At 33.6% G+C, this 13,938-nt stretch overlaps 2 protein-coding genes across 7 annotated transcripts in view; one reads left to right on the top strand and one right to left on the bottom strand.

Moving 5' to 3' along the window:
* LOC145724657 (centrosomal protein of 104 kDa) overlaps positions 1 to 3,695 on the bottom strand; it is a 14,104-nt gene extending 10,409 nt beyond the window's left edge. Inside the window, exons 1-4 of one of the 3 annotated variants that reach the window (XM_081973017.1) lie at positions 3,556 to 3,695; positions 599 to 763; positions 330 to 544; positions 62 to 278 (exon numbers count right to left, since the gene is read on the bottom strand). In XM_081973017.1, coding sequence (XP_081829143.1) covers positions 62 to 278; positions 330 to 544; positions 599 to 763; positions 3,556 to 3,589 — 631 coding nt within the window. In that variant the 5' untranslated portion in view covers positions 3,590 to 3,695. Of the gene's footprint in view, positions 1 to 61; positions 279 to 329; positions 545 to 598; positions 764 to 818; positions 1,114 to 3,555 lie in introns of those variants that run through there. The other 2 variants (XM_081973016.1, XM_081973018.1) reach the window with 2 other exon arrangements.
* The window catches only part of LOC145724656 (uncharacterized), a 21,597-nt gene continuing 11,289 nt past the window's right edge, over positions 3,631 to 13,938 (top strand). For 3 of the 4 annotated variants that reach the window (XR_014177058.1, XM_081973015.1, XM_081973013.1), the window contains exons 1-7: positions 3,631 to 3,773; positions 7,667 to 8,389; positions 12,372 to 12,521; positions 12,579 to 12,829; positions 12,880 to 13,072; positions 13,129 to 13,301; positions 13,727 to 13,877. Coding sequence is in view for 3 of the 4 variants with exons in the window: in XM_081973015.1 (XP_081829141.1) it covers positions 8,191 to 8,389; positions 12,372 to 12,521; positions 12,579 to 12,829; positions 12,880 to 13,072; positions 13,129 to 13,301; positions 13,727 to 13,877 (1,117 nt within the window). In the remaining variant the exon portion in view is untranslated. Of the gene's footprint in view, positions 3,774 to 3,826; positions 3,847 to 7,666; positions 8,390 to 12,371; positions 12,522 to 12,578; positions 12,830 to 12,879; positions 13,073 to 13,128; positions 13,302 to 13,726; positions 13,878 to 13,938 lie in introns of those variants that run through there. The other variant, XM_081973014.1, reaches the window with a different exon arrangement.

Genomic DNA, 13,938 nt, shown 5'->3' with positions numbered 1-13,938 from the left:
TGCATTTCTGAGATTATACCAGTTACCAGCTCTCTGCGAACAGACCTAAAATGTCACTTACTGATAACTGCTAGATACTTTTTGATTTCCATTTCCCTGATTATTTTTGCTATATCCGCTGCTACGTACATTTCAAAAGCTAGATCATCAAAAGGTGAAAAATACTCAGGATTGTTGATAATTTCGTGCAGTTTTTCCATTTGTGGGTCGCAGTTTGGTTCCATTTGGACTGGTTCTAATAACTCATTGCCAATCACATTTATAGCAATTATGCTTACCTATAGAATTAGCTGTTATGTGACAGTTAATGTTGGGAATTCCGGTTTTACCTGGTTATATGCATTGAGTGCATTATGGTGATTTTCCAATAAGTGTAATTTAACAAAACTACTTTCAATTTGAGGCACATTAGCTGATTTGAGTTCTCTGCTTTTAAATTCGGTGGATTCATTACTAGTAAGCGTCACGTAACCTACATAGTTCCAAGCAATGTTTTGAATGTCTTTAGTGTCTTCGTTGCTACAATAGAATTCCAACCTGGAGGCTAAAAATAGCCACTGGTTAATAAAACATCTCTAACAAGTTCCATTAGGCGTACGAATCATAAATTGATGAGCGAGTATCTGTATTTTGCTTAAAACGCATTTTTTCTCTAACTTTAACACGATTTCCTGCGGATAAATGCAATTTCTTTCCGATCGCCATCCTTTCACAGTCGGTCCGTGGAAATTCAATTCTGTTAACCGATATTTCGAATCCTCACCTAAAAAGACACTCTTTATTAAATGTTCACTAATAGAAGGTTTTTGGATATTTACTAGTAGCACTAATAGCGGAAAATTTGATTTTTTTCGGCATTTAACCAACGAAAATTAATAACCGAACTGAATGTTGATGCAGTCACATGGCGTTGAGTAAACGGACAGGAAAATGTGTTTCCATGCGCCCCTATATGAGTTTCATTGATTTCCCCCGCAACATGATGTGAATCGATTGTGAAAATGTCAAGAAGAGCGCAGTAACAATTTTATTAGTTAATGAACTTGCCCAAGGATGGGTGTGTCCTTGGTGACATTAATTGCAGATTCAATACTTTGCATTATAAAACAAATATTTCCATATTGTAATTTTAAAAATTATCTGAAAATCAGGTTCCCTTTAAAGAAAAAGCCCTAAACACAAAATTTTAAATTTAATTTACACTCAAATTGTCCCACTAACAGTATTTGCACGGTATTTCGTTAATATGGCAAAAATTCAATATATCCTGAAAAGTGGTTGTTATACTGGATGATTTTTCATCTTTATCTTGCATTTTTTTGTATAAAAAATATTCCAAATTTTAGTTTGCAAAATTGAAAAATCTCAGTGTTTTTAAAAAGAGTAATGTCCTAAAAATAAGATAAACTTTCACATTTTATTCTTATTTTCTTATTCTCTCCTTTCTAACTTTTTTAATATCTTCTTTATTAACTGATTCCCTTTTTTTTGCATTATTTTTTTTTTAATTAGCACTGATTTAGTACATTTTGATGAGTGTATTTAATTCCCATACAATAAAGCCCCTGTGGCCCATTTAAATTTTTTTTTAATATGTAGGTATTTACAGGTTAATATTTTTTCAAGTGTCATGACCCTTTTTCTTTCCACATCCTGTATCTTCACAAGAAGCGACTGTTTGATTCCAAAGCTGCAGTATATACAGGGTGCCACGTACGAGATCTCAAAAAAGGTATAAGATACAGAGTTGGTTGGAATGAAAAAATTGCGCTGTTTGGAGATTAATAATATGCCGCTTTCAAATTTCAAAAATTCCGATTACTTTCAGAAATATCCGAAAAAATACGAAATAATGAATGTTTTTGTTGATTTATTTGATGAGATATCTGAAAACAAACGATACTTTGGAAATCTCAAATGGGACTCTCTGTATAATTTAGTTTCGTTGGGTTGCACACACTCAGAGCTACACGGTGACCCAGTATTGTCCCTACAAAATTGTAACAGTTTTTGAGATTTTAGACTTAAAGTTGGTGTTAACCTAACCAGATGACGTTCCAAGAGGTAAAAGTTAGAAATTTCAAATGGGACACCCTGTACATTTTAGTATCGTTGGATTGCATACACTCAGAGCTACACCGTGACCCAATATTCCTCCTACAAAATTATTACAGTTTCTGAGATATTTGACGTAAATTTCAATATGACGTTACAGTTATTAATGTCGTCACTGCCACTTCTCCTGGGATAGATAGTACATTATTTTGGAACGAACTATAGTACGGTGAACTGTAAAAAGTAAAACATTTCGGGTGCGTATTTTTGGTGAAACTGACTGTAGAATTCCGTAAACGACCATAGCTTTGATTTCGACTATATTTGTCTGAAATCTGACATTTTTAATTTGGATTTTTTACATAAATAATTTGTAAGGTTAAAAAAGATGATTAATAGATAATTTTGAAATGGAACTATTGCACTGATTAATAAACATTATTTTGATACTGGCTACATGTTTCCTTTTAGCTTTATTATTAGGATTTGATGAACCGATCTTGTCGAAACTTGGGATGAATACTGTCAACTTTTGCCTGTAAATTCTTTATTTTTTTGAAAAAAGTCCTAATTTAACAAGGTCAATGACAAAATGGCAGCAATTACAGCAAAACGAACAAAGGATTTGTGTTCTCCATGGCAAAATTATTTAAAATGGCCACCTTGACAGGTGACAGAAAAAATGTCGGTGCATTTTTTTCAAAAATCGCCAATAACTCGCTTATGTGAAACATTCTGTATAGACACATCAAAAGATCGAATGTAGCTAATGAATGGAGCTATCACGTGACGTTGAGCGGGCATCGTTAAGTTGCTCCGTTTGGCCGCTAGGGAACGTCAAATTTGATTTCTTCGTTTCGGACTATTTTCTAAATATCTCGAAAATGGTTTGGGTTGAAACCTTTCAATTGCAGGTCAGTGACATCAGAACACCGGATTCGTGTTTGTCATGTCAAAATTAGTGAAAATTGCCTTTTGACAGGTTTAAATCCAATATGGCGGCGGTCAGTATAGCAGGTCAGGTGGTGTTTTTTAAAAAGCCAAGGTTAGGTTAAGTTTTCAAAATGATAACCTATTTCTCGAAAACATAAAACTTTTCCTGGACACCCAGTATAGTATAACCAGCTCACTCATGTTATCATTTAGTTTCACATAAAATAGCAAATTTCTGTTCAAAAAGTACGTAAGAAAGCAGCTGACTTGGCTATATTCCAACAACTTGTAAAGTGCGGTTTTTAATGTTTTTGCAGCATAAAAATAGTTTTTAAATTTTTTTAAATTTAATTTCCTAGGCACGTAATTATCCATTTCCCCCAAAACATCCTGCCCATTTAAATTGATTGGCGATTTCTATAAGTGATTAAATATTTAAAATTACTACTAGTGATGAATAGATTAATCCATCTAAAAAGGAAGTTTAGTATGCATTGTACGCCCAAAAAAGTATTGACCCGCATACTTAGTTATGCAGATAAAAATTATAATTAATACCATCCATACCATCACCACTCCTCTGGTGTTTTAATGGCGTCATTCAGTCGACGAGGGACCAGTTTTGTTTATTTTGTTAAACATGACTCTGCCATGGCGGTAAAGACCTGACAACACTCGCGTTTCAGTGCTTTTTTGGTCGTTTTCACACGAAAAAACCGGTCGTTGATTGTGTTTTTCTGGTGATTGAGACCCGTAAAGTTACAATTCCTATTAAATTCATTCAGGTAAGTAAAAAGCTGAAAATGATCGTTAGTGTGTAAATAGTCTGGTGTGGGAAGTAAATACGGAACAGTGAATGTAATGTTGCTTAACCTACTTTCGTTGTTATTGAGTATTGTTAAAGTCAACATGCGCGAAAAGAGCATTCCACCCAATACTGGTTGGGTGGTAATCATTTGTATATGCAAAGTGATTTCGTAATTTCACGTGTGTCAGTTCAGTGCCGTGCTTTTCTCGTGATAGGAATGAGTTTTAATGAAGAGAAATCATGAAAGAATGCTGCATTTTTCGTTCTGTAGTGTAGTTCTTGTTTGTATTTTGTGATTGGTCATGCAGCAAGCTGAAAGCTGCTTTTTTTGGCCAATCACAAACTACTCACTATACTGAGGGTTGCGCAAATTGTGTAGAATTGGGATTCTTACCCTCACGTGAGTCACATCTTCTTGCTCAACTTACAAAAAAATAAAATTTTTTACATAATTATGCAGGAATTCTCGAAAATGTATGACATGTGTTAGATTAGTTCTTAAGATTTTCTTTGAAATTTAGCGTATTTTCCAGTGATTTTAAAGTTTTGTTTTTGTTGAACCAACCGTTCAACGAGGTGCTTTTGTGGTAAAAATTTCAGACCTCTAAACCTGAAATCTGAAATATTCAAAGTAAAGCAACGAGAATCTAGAGCTAGAGCCAACTTTGACGTCCTCTAGCGGCCAAACGCTGCAACTTACCTTGGTCCGGTCAACGTCACGTGATAGCCCCATTCATTCACTTTCTTTTGTCAGATGGTGTAACGGTACAGAATGTTTCAAATAAGCGAGTTATTGAGGATTTTTTAGAAAAGTGCACGAAATTTTTACTAAAATTTGGGATTTTTGAGCCTACTATACTAAGAGCAGCCATATTAAATTTTGCTCCATAAAAGTGACCTTTTTTTTACTAATTGTAAACTGGGAAACACGAATATGACGTCCATTTTGCTGTAACTGGCACGGTTTTCGAGATGATCCTAAAATTATGTAAATTTTGACAGTTTTTAGGGCTTAGCATGCTTAAAAAATTACCTTTTGACAAATAACACTCCAGGTCGCATTTCTACCATTAACTTAAGGCTATCTAGGCAGTCAAAGATAATTTTCAAAATTCAAAAATTTTCCGGAAATATCCATGGGATACCATGTAAAAAATGTCAAAAATTAAGTTTTTTATTTTTCAAGGTCAAACGGTGCGCTGTACAGAAAAATGTCATGTTTAGTAAAAGTTGCCTCCCATTGGGGTGTATACGTGGTAAATATGTTACATCCTGATCTCAAACTGATCTCGAGATATTCATAAAAATATCCGAGAAAATATATCTACTTTGACGTCCTCTAGCGGCCAAACGCTACAACTTACCATGGTTCGGTCAACGTCACGTGATAGCCCCATTCATTCACTTTCTTTTGTCATATGGTGTGACGGTACAGAATGTTTCAAATAAGCGAGTTATTGACGATTTTTTAGAAAAGTGCACGAAATTTTTACTTAAATTTGGAATTTTTGAGCCTACTATACGTGACCTTTTCTTACTAATTGCAAACTGGGAAACACGAATATAACGTTCATTTTGCTCTGACTGGCACGGTTTTTGAGATGACCTTACAATTATGTCAATTTTGAAAGTTTTTAGGGCATATCATAAAATAATACATAGTAATAATTAAAAAAATACATTTTGACAAATGACACTTTACCTCACATAAATACCATTATCCTAAACTAATAAAGGCAGTTGAATATGATTTTCAAAAATCAAACATTTTCCAAAAAAATCTTGTGGTACCGCCTATAAAAAGGTCAAAAAATCTGTTTTTTTATTTTTTAAGGTGAGTTGTACGAAAACATGTTAAATTTAATTTAAAAAAACCGTCTCTTTGAGGGGCAAACATAGTAAAAATGTCACTCAAACCGTTTTCGAGAGATTTAGCAAAATACCGCCCTCTAGCGATCAAACGGGGCAATTTAACAGTGCGCGCTCAACGTCACGTGATAGCTCCATTCATTAGCTACCTATGATCATATGATATGTCTGTTTGTTTAGAAAAAATGTTCCGACATTTTCTTCAAATGAAGGGTTTCTTGGCCTACTATACTGACCGCCGCCATATTGGATTTAGACGTGTCAAGGGGCCATTTTACCTAATTTTGGCATGGACAACATGAATCTGGTGTCCGTTTTGCTGTAACTGCCGCCATTTTGTCATTGACTTTAAAATTAGCGCATTTTTGACGGTATTCAAAGCCAGCTAAGGCAAAATTAATTTTTATTAATTGTCATTTATAAAAGTAAAATGCTGTATTTGGTCGTGTAAAAATCCAATATGGCGTCCATAAGAAAAAAGAAAGTTGATGATGACTACCGACAGACGAAACGTCGGGCGGCAAATACGAAACCGTCATCGTACAGCTGATAAAAACTGGCAAATAAAAATGTTTTTTCAGTTTTGCAAATAAGGTTAGAAATAAATAAAAACAAAAAATCAAAATTTAAAAATAAGTAGAGTATTTTAAAAAAAAATTTAAGCACCGTTTGACGTTGAAAAATAAAAAAAATGAATTTCTGACATTTTTCACAGGGTACCCATGGATTTTTTCGGAAAATTTTTGAATTTTGAAAATTATCTTTGACTGCCTAGATAACCTTAAGTTAATGGTAGAAAGGCAACCTGGAGTGTCATTTGTCAAAATGTAATTTTTCAAGCATGCTATGCCCTAAAAACTGTCGAAATTGACATAATTTTAAGGTCATCTCGAAAACCGTACCAGTTGGTACCAAAACCGTACTAAATGGACCAAAATGGACGTCATATTCGTGTTTCCCAGTGTGCAATTATTAAAAAAAGGTCACTTTTATTGAGCAAAATTTAATATGGCCGCTCTTAGTATAGTAGGCTCAAAAATCCCAAATTTTAGTCAAAATTTCGTGCACTTTTCTAAAAAATCATCAATAACTCGCTTATTTGAAACATTCTGTACCGTCACACCATACGACAAAAGAAAGCTACTGAATGGGGCTATCACGTGACGTTGACCGGACCAATGTAAGTTGTAGCGTTTGGCCGCTAGAGGACGTCAAAGTTGGCTCTAGCTCTAGATTCTCGTTGTTTTTCTTTGAATATTTCACAAAAGCACCTCGTTGAGCGGTTGGTTCAACAAAAAGAAAACTTTTAAAATCACTGGAAAATACGCTAAATTTCAAAGAAAATCTTAAGAACTAATCTAAGACATGACACACATTTTCGAGAATTCCAGCATAATTATGTAAATTTTTTTTTTAAGTTGAGCAAGAAGATGAGACTCACGTGAGGGTAAGAATCCCAATTTTACACAATTTGCGCTACCCTCAGTATAGTGAGTAGTTTGTGATTGGCCAAAAAAAGCAACTTTCAGCTGGCTGCTTTTTCTTTGGAAAAAAAAAAAGAAAAAAAATTGGAAAATCGAAATTTCTATAACAGCATTTGGTTGAGCTTTGAATGTCGCAACTTTGCCCCAATTTAAATTTTCTCGTATCTCTTATGGTTTCTGAGCTCCCTTGCAATGGTGAGGGTCGAATTTGAATTACCCTGTATACTTAGGGATCCAAAAATCTTTTCAACCATAGTTTATATGACAATGTCATTTAGCGTTTATTTTTTTGTACTTTCTATCCTTCAAGTATCCTACAATAAAATTAGACCACCCTGTAGTTGCCTGAATCAATCAAGTAAACCAATTTCACTTGAACAGTGCAGCTGTATAATCGCTGCCGGGCTTTAAATAAACTGACCAACACCGAAAAAGCCATATGAAATTGATCTACTTCATAAACTGCCTTTAGTTTGTACGGTGTTTATCTTAATAATTGTCTGTTTCTGTTTTTCAGGCTGGCTCATCCACTACACTGCAGGCAGTCTATAAATAATGGATGCGGTCATCCATATTCGCGCGTCCCATTTATATTAAAGCTTTCAGTAGCAATTGTAGTCAAGGACTGGCGTTTCTATTTTTAATTGATTTCTATATTGCCTGGGTGTCCTAATCAGTGTACAGCTGACCGTACCAGCAAACCATCAGTCAAGTTTAACATACAAAAACAGCCAGAACGTTAACGAGATTTAAGAATATTTTGTTTAAAACAGTGTGCAACCTAAAACCACAATGGAATTGAAAAACGCCAGCGCAGCTGTCTAACAAACCACCAAGCAACATTTTCCTTCTCCAGTTACATGCACACACACAATGTCAACAAGTTTACTGATAAGAAAAAGAAAATCTTAATCCGTCATCTTTTATCTCAACAAAATTCTAAACCAAAAGCCAGTGTATTTATAACAGCAAACGCGTAATGTGGTACGCGGTCATGCCAATAATTCGGTATAGTTGAATGCGCTTTTGATTGAGACGAAAATGGTACCTTCGATTGTGCTACTCCTGCTGGTGATTGCCCACCAACTTATGGTCGGCCAGTGTGTTTCTGTGACCTACATTTTGAAACGAGAGGGAAACCACGTGCAACCTAGCTGTGTCGTGGAGGGTTTGGAAAGGTATTCTGCAGTGGGTTGGGTCTACCCTATTCCCAATGTTGGAGAATCACCTCCAAATGCAAGTAAGTGCAAAATTTACTTTTTCCACAAACGCATTAAATGTTGTTTTTTAACACGCTACTGAACTATTAAAATTATTAGCAATGCTAATTTGCTAATGCCATCTTAAAACCATAAACCCAAATTAAATGTTGCAAAACATATTGTTATAGTTTTTTTAAGATTTAATATCTCGGTAATGTGAGTAGCGAGTTTTGGCTCATTTTATAGTATTTTTCATTCCTTTTCTAATGGCGATTTGATTGGAGTTTAAATAAGAAAGTTACAACATTTCAAAAATTTTAAAAATTTAAATTTTTGGTCAAAAGTGCAATTTTGGCAATTTTTTATTTTGCTCCATAAGGGTTCCAATGCACAGCAAAGGGCATATTCATACCAAAGGACCTTAAATTAGGTAAAATAAGTACAAAAAAAGCACTTTAAAATATCTCATTTTTCAAAAAAATTTAAAGAATGTATTGGGGGCCTTTTTTTACTACTTTTTGAAATTCAATATCTAAGTAACATGAAGAGCTAGAGAGGCCAGTTTTGGCTCATTTTATAGTATTTTTCATCCCTTTTCTAATGGCGATTTGATTGGAGTTTAAATAAGAAACCTTTCAAAAATTGAAAAAATTTACATTTTTGGTCAAAAGTGCAATTTTGGCAATTTTTTATTTTGCTCCATAAGGGTTCCGATGCACAGCAAAGGGCATATTCATTCCAAAGGACCTTAAATTAGGTAAAATAAGTTAAAAAAAAAGCACTTTAAAATTTCTCATTTTTCAAAAAAATTTAAAGAGTATTGGGGGCCTTTTTTACTACTTTTTGAAATTCAATATCTCAGTAACATGAAGAACTAGAGAGGCAAGTTTTGTCTCATTTTGTAGTATTTTCATCCTTTTTCTAATGGAGTTTTAGTGAAATCTGTAAGGGTTCAAACAAGAAAGTTAAAATCATTCAAAAGTGGAAAAAAATGCAATTTTTGCAAAAACGTGCCATTTTGGCAATTTTTTATTTTGCTCCATAAGGGTTCCAATTCACAGCAAAGGGCATATTCACTCCAAAGGACCTTAAATTAGGTAAAATAAGTTAAAAAAAAAAACTTTAAAATTTCTCATTTTTCAAAAAAATTTAAAGAATGTATTAGGGGCCTTTTTTTACTACTTTTTGAAATTCAATATCTCAGTAACATGAAGAGCTAGAGAGGCCAGTTTTGGCTCATTTTGTAGTATTTTTTATTCCTTTTCTAAAGGCGATAAAATTGATTGGAGTTGCAAAGTTTTGATATGTTACAATGTGCTATATACAAAATAGTAAACCAGGTTTCAGTTTTCCGTTTCCAGGTTCATTGTACAATAGAGTTGCAGAGTAGGGTTCTTACCAATTAGGCACTAAATAACACTCAAATTTGAGCTCCAATAACAGTTTAATAATGAAATAGAAAGCAAAAGTTGTTCTTAACATTTGACGCACATTGACATCGACATGACCACTAAACTGACCAAACAAATATGATCAAACAATACCCAGATGAGATTTAAACATGTTGCCAAGTCTTATGATTTTGTTGTTAAATTTAGCAAAGTACAACAATACTGAAAAGCTAACTTTTGTACAAAATTCTAGTAAATTTTATTTTAATATTTTATTCTCCTAGTTGTGAAATAAATATCAAGTTTGGTTTCTAATAATAATTAAACAAACAACTTTTCACAAAAATAACACTTGGAATTTAAAAAGTTTTATTTTTTGATTTGTCTGGACAATATTTAGGGAGGCCTAAAACTCATCAATATATTTTATGTTATGAGTTTATTAATAATTATTTTCAGTGTTTTTTACATTTTTTTATAATTTCTAAGATAGTAACTCAAATTTATTTACACAAACATTTTTCTGACTAGTAATTGGTGTTTTTTCCCTAAAAATCCACTGTCATAGAATGATTTTTTTTCCAAAAAATGGGTGGTTTAATCACAAAAACCTCATCTCACCTGAAGAAATAACTTGTAATTTATTTTTTGTATATCATAAAAAATAACAGGACTAGCCACCTGTCTTCATAATTTATTTTTTAATTAAAAACACACTGGGCCAGAAAGTGTAAATATTTGTATCAGAAAAAAATTATGATCTTTAAATTCTCATATTAGTCAGGTGTGCAAGCTCTGGTTATAAGTGCTACTCAAATATTGACTGATCTGATAACGTTTTTTTAATGGGCGACGGTCTGACTATGTTTACGAAAACACATCCAGGGTGGAAATTATTAGTTTTATGGAATAAACCTACTTAAAGTTTTCGTAAAAATAAGAGAAGTGTATTCTAGAATTTTTTTTAAAATTTTATCATGTTACTTGAGGGGTGTGTCTTAAATTTGGGCCCATATTATTTAATATGAGGATTATCATAGATAATATTGATATTATGTGGTAATTATTTGGTGAGTGACCCTAGTGTCACACCCCTCGATGTTACGGATATATGGCAATTATTTAAAATTTTGGATTAGCTGATTTTAATTGAATTTTATATTATAAATCTTACAAAATCAACCTAAAAAGCACATGTACTCCAACTGATTAGTATTGAAAACCTGTTATTTCTAGCAAGTAACTTAATTTTACTGAAATTCGTATAAATATGTCGTGTATAAATGATAAGGGGAAATAACTATTAGTTGACGTAAAACCCCAGAGGCTGTTGACTCCCACACTTTCTCAAATATATTATAAAAAAGATTGGTTATCATTTGCTTCAAACCGGTATAGCATTAATATACACAGTGTCAAAAACTTTTTTAGGAAAAGTCTCTCTCTCCAATGGCGCTACAGCCCAAATTGAGCCTTGGCCTCTATCTTCCTATCCAGCCTCTATCTTCCGCCTCCAACACTGTCGATTCAACGCCGCTCTCCTCCAGGTTCTGACACCTATCAAGTTCTGCGCGTCTTCTGTCACTCCATGGTCTCCCTTTTGGTATTCTGCCCTGCATCCTGCATCCTGCATCACGTGACAAATCCTACGAATTAAACTCATACGTATTTTATCCGAGTCATGAAAAGAGAATGCATGAGCTGAAGTGTCTTTGGTGACGTGATGGTCAAGAAAAAAATCCAAATATGAAAAGTAACGCTCTGCCAGTTGTGACCGCGTTCACCCGGTTCTAAGTAGGTGCAAATCTAGTCCATTAGACGCAGAAAGTGATTATTAACATTTTTGGTTCTGTGCAAAATCTTCGTTTCCCTAACCGTTTTTGAGATATTTGACTTTTTTTCAGAAATGGCATCAAAGCTTTGAAAATTTTGTATGTTCGCCATTTTTGGGGTTTCAGCAACCGTAAAAAACTCGAAATGTTCATCTTCAACTGCTCTTTCACTTCGCGCTAATAGCAAGACCATTGAATATTTACAGGGTGTTCAAAAAAAGAAATTAAAACAGTCACCTAGTTCATTTAATGCAAAAAGTCATTCTCAACATTTTTGCAAAATTTCGGCTACTCTAACCGTTACAGAAATATTCGATTTTTAATTTTTTTTTAGAAATTGCATCAAAATTTTGTATTTTGATGCAATTGTAAATTGTAAAACGCTGAAAATGTTCGTCCTGAACTGCTCTTTTTAAAAAACAAAAAGAATACAGCAAGATTGGAAAATATATTAAATATATTGATTCTGTGAACAAAGTTATATTATACGTGTTATTCTTTATATTTGTACAATCTGATGAAAAAGCGTCATACAAAATTAAATCCACACAAATGTAACGTAAATAAATCAGTATTAAGGATACAATAGTAATAAATATAAAATTGTAGGAAACGTGTAACTGTAAACAAATAATTAAATAAAAGACGAAATGATTTACAATGGTCATAAATTTAACTGTTTAGGAAACTTACCAATATAAATATTGATACAGTTTTAGGTTGTTTTAACAAACGAACTCACTATTTCCTTATCAAACATTTTTGAGAAATCCTGTATAGATTGTGCTTTTTTTTAGCCACTAAATATATACCGTCGATCCCAAACGACTACAACTGTCAGTTTTCAAGAAACGACCCATGTAACATACTGTGGTCAGTTCGAGACTGGAAAATTGACGAAACATCTTCCAAGACTAGGGAATTTATCGACGATAGTCGTTGGGAAGGTACACTATAAACGTTCAGTAAGTAAAGGAAGGTTTTCAACTAAATTTTGAATGCAGATTTGCCTACAATTCTTGTATCCAACGTTACCGGGGAATTCAAGCGAAGGTTCCATCTGGAAAATGCCAATAAAGTGGGATTTTCCGTCCGGGCTGTCGGTGCTGTGGAAGTGTTTTACTGTTTCGGATGGAATCCTGGCAACTACCCTTGTTACTACTATCACATAGACAAGAAGGAAATATTTTTCACTAAGTTTACTATGCTTGAACCCAACTTTAACTACACTCTGTCACCTTTAGATCATTCTCAGGTAACCACATATACCCAAGTTTAGTCTAGTTTATTAACATCCACTTCCAGGTTGCTTCTAGTATAATATCCCAGGACGAGTGGAGGAGCTTTGAAATTGGCGTTAGTAACGATGGAGTCGTATTCCTGACAGACAAAAACAACAACGATCGGGTTTTGATCAACTATACAGATCCTGAACCGTTGAAACCGTCGTATTTGTTGATGAGAAGCTTGGAACCGAGTTTCTGGAAAGTGGTAGAAAGTAAGTTTTGCGACTTTCAGCGGTTGAATTTATTGGGTACATTTTGGTCTTTTTAGATCACTTTATGTACACCGACACCGAACAAATTTCCAGGTTGGGGCCCCAATTTCAATCCAGCTACAAAGATTTGTGTATTTCTATGCTGGTGGCCACGTGCAGCTACTGTGAGATGACGTTCTTTTACATGAATGGTACTACAAAGCAAGAACTCAAATATGTGGCACCCACGGTACGTTTTATGGTTGATTGTTAGTCAGTTGATGTTTTATGGAAAATGATTAGTATTTTTATTAAATGACAGGTTTTGCGGTGATAGAATCAAGTGAAAAAATTAAATTTAACTTTATAGCCTTCCTTGAGTTACTTCAACTTTGGTGGTTTTGAGGCAAAACAGTCTCTAATTTTGAAGTTTTACAATGATAGAACCATTAAAACTTCACTAAACAAGGCTTCAACCTTATCTTAAAGGTTTTAATAAATTTTAACTATCTGCAACTGGGGAAAATGGAGAAACCTCTATAACAAATAATTGGTACTTGCTTTCCCATAATCATTTAATAAGAAAATCTTCTATATTAGTTTGTAGTATTTTTTTTCAAGATACTAATAAGAATTAAAGAAATTAAAAAAAATAATTTATGGTTATATTTCCAGGATTCCAAGTGGATAGAAGTCAAACTGAAACAAGAGAATATAAGGTTAAAGCAGTTTAATCTGTTCGTACAAACCAAATTTCTCAATAAACCAGAGGATACTGATAAAGGATGGTGGGCCTACGATGATGTGAGAGTTTGCAACGAAAATGGTAAGTTCAAACGAAAAATCAGTGATATTCTAATTGCCTACAAAATCCACTTTCTGTACGT

Source organism: Ips typographus, linkage group LG2 (assembly GCF_016097725.1).
Source record: "Ips typographus isolate SLU linkage group LG2, UJ_Ityp_2.0, whole genome shotgun sequence".
Taxonomy (NCBI): domain Eukaryota; kingdom Metazoa; phylum Arthropoda; class Insecta; order Coleoptera; family Curculionidae; genus Ips; species Ips typographus.
Note: the sequence above shows the minus strand (reverse complement) of the source record. Positions and strands in the feature narration are given on the sequence as shown.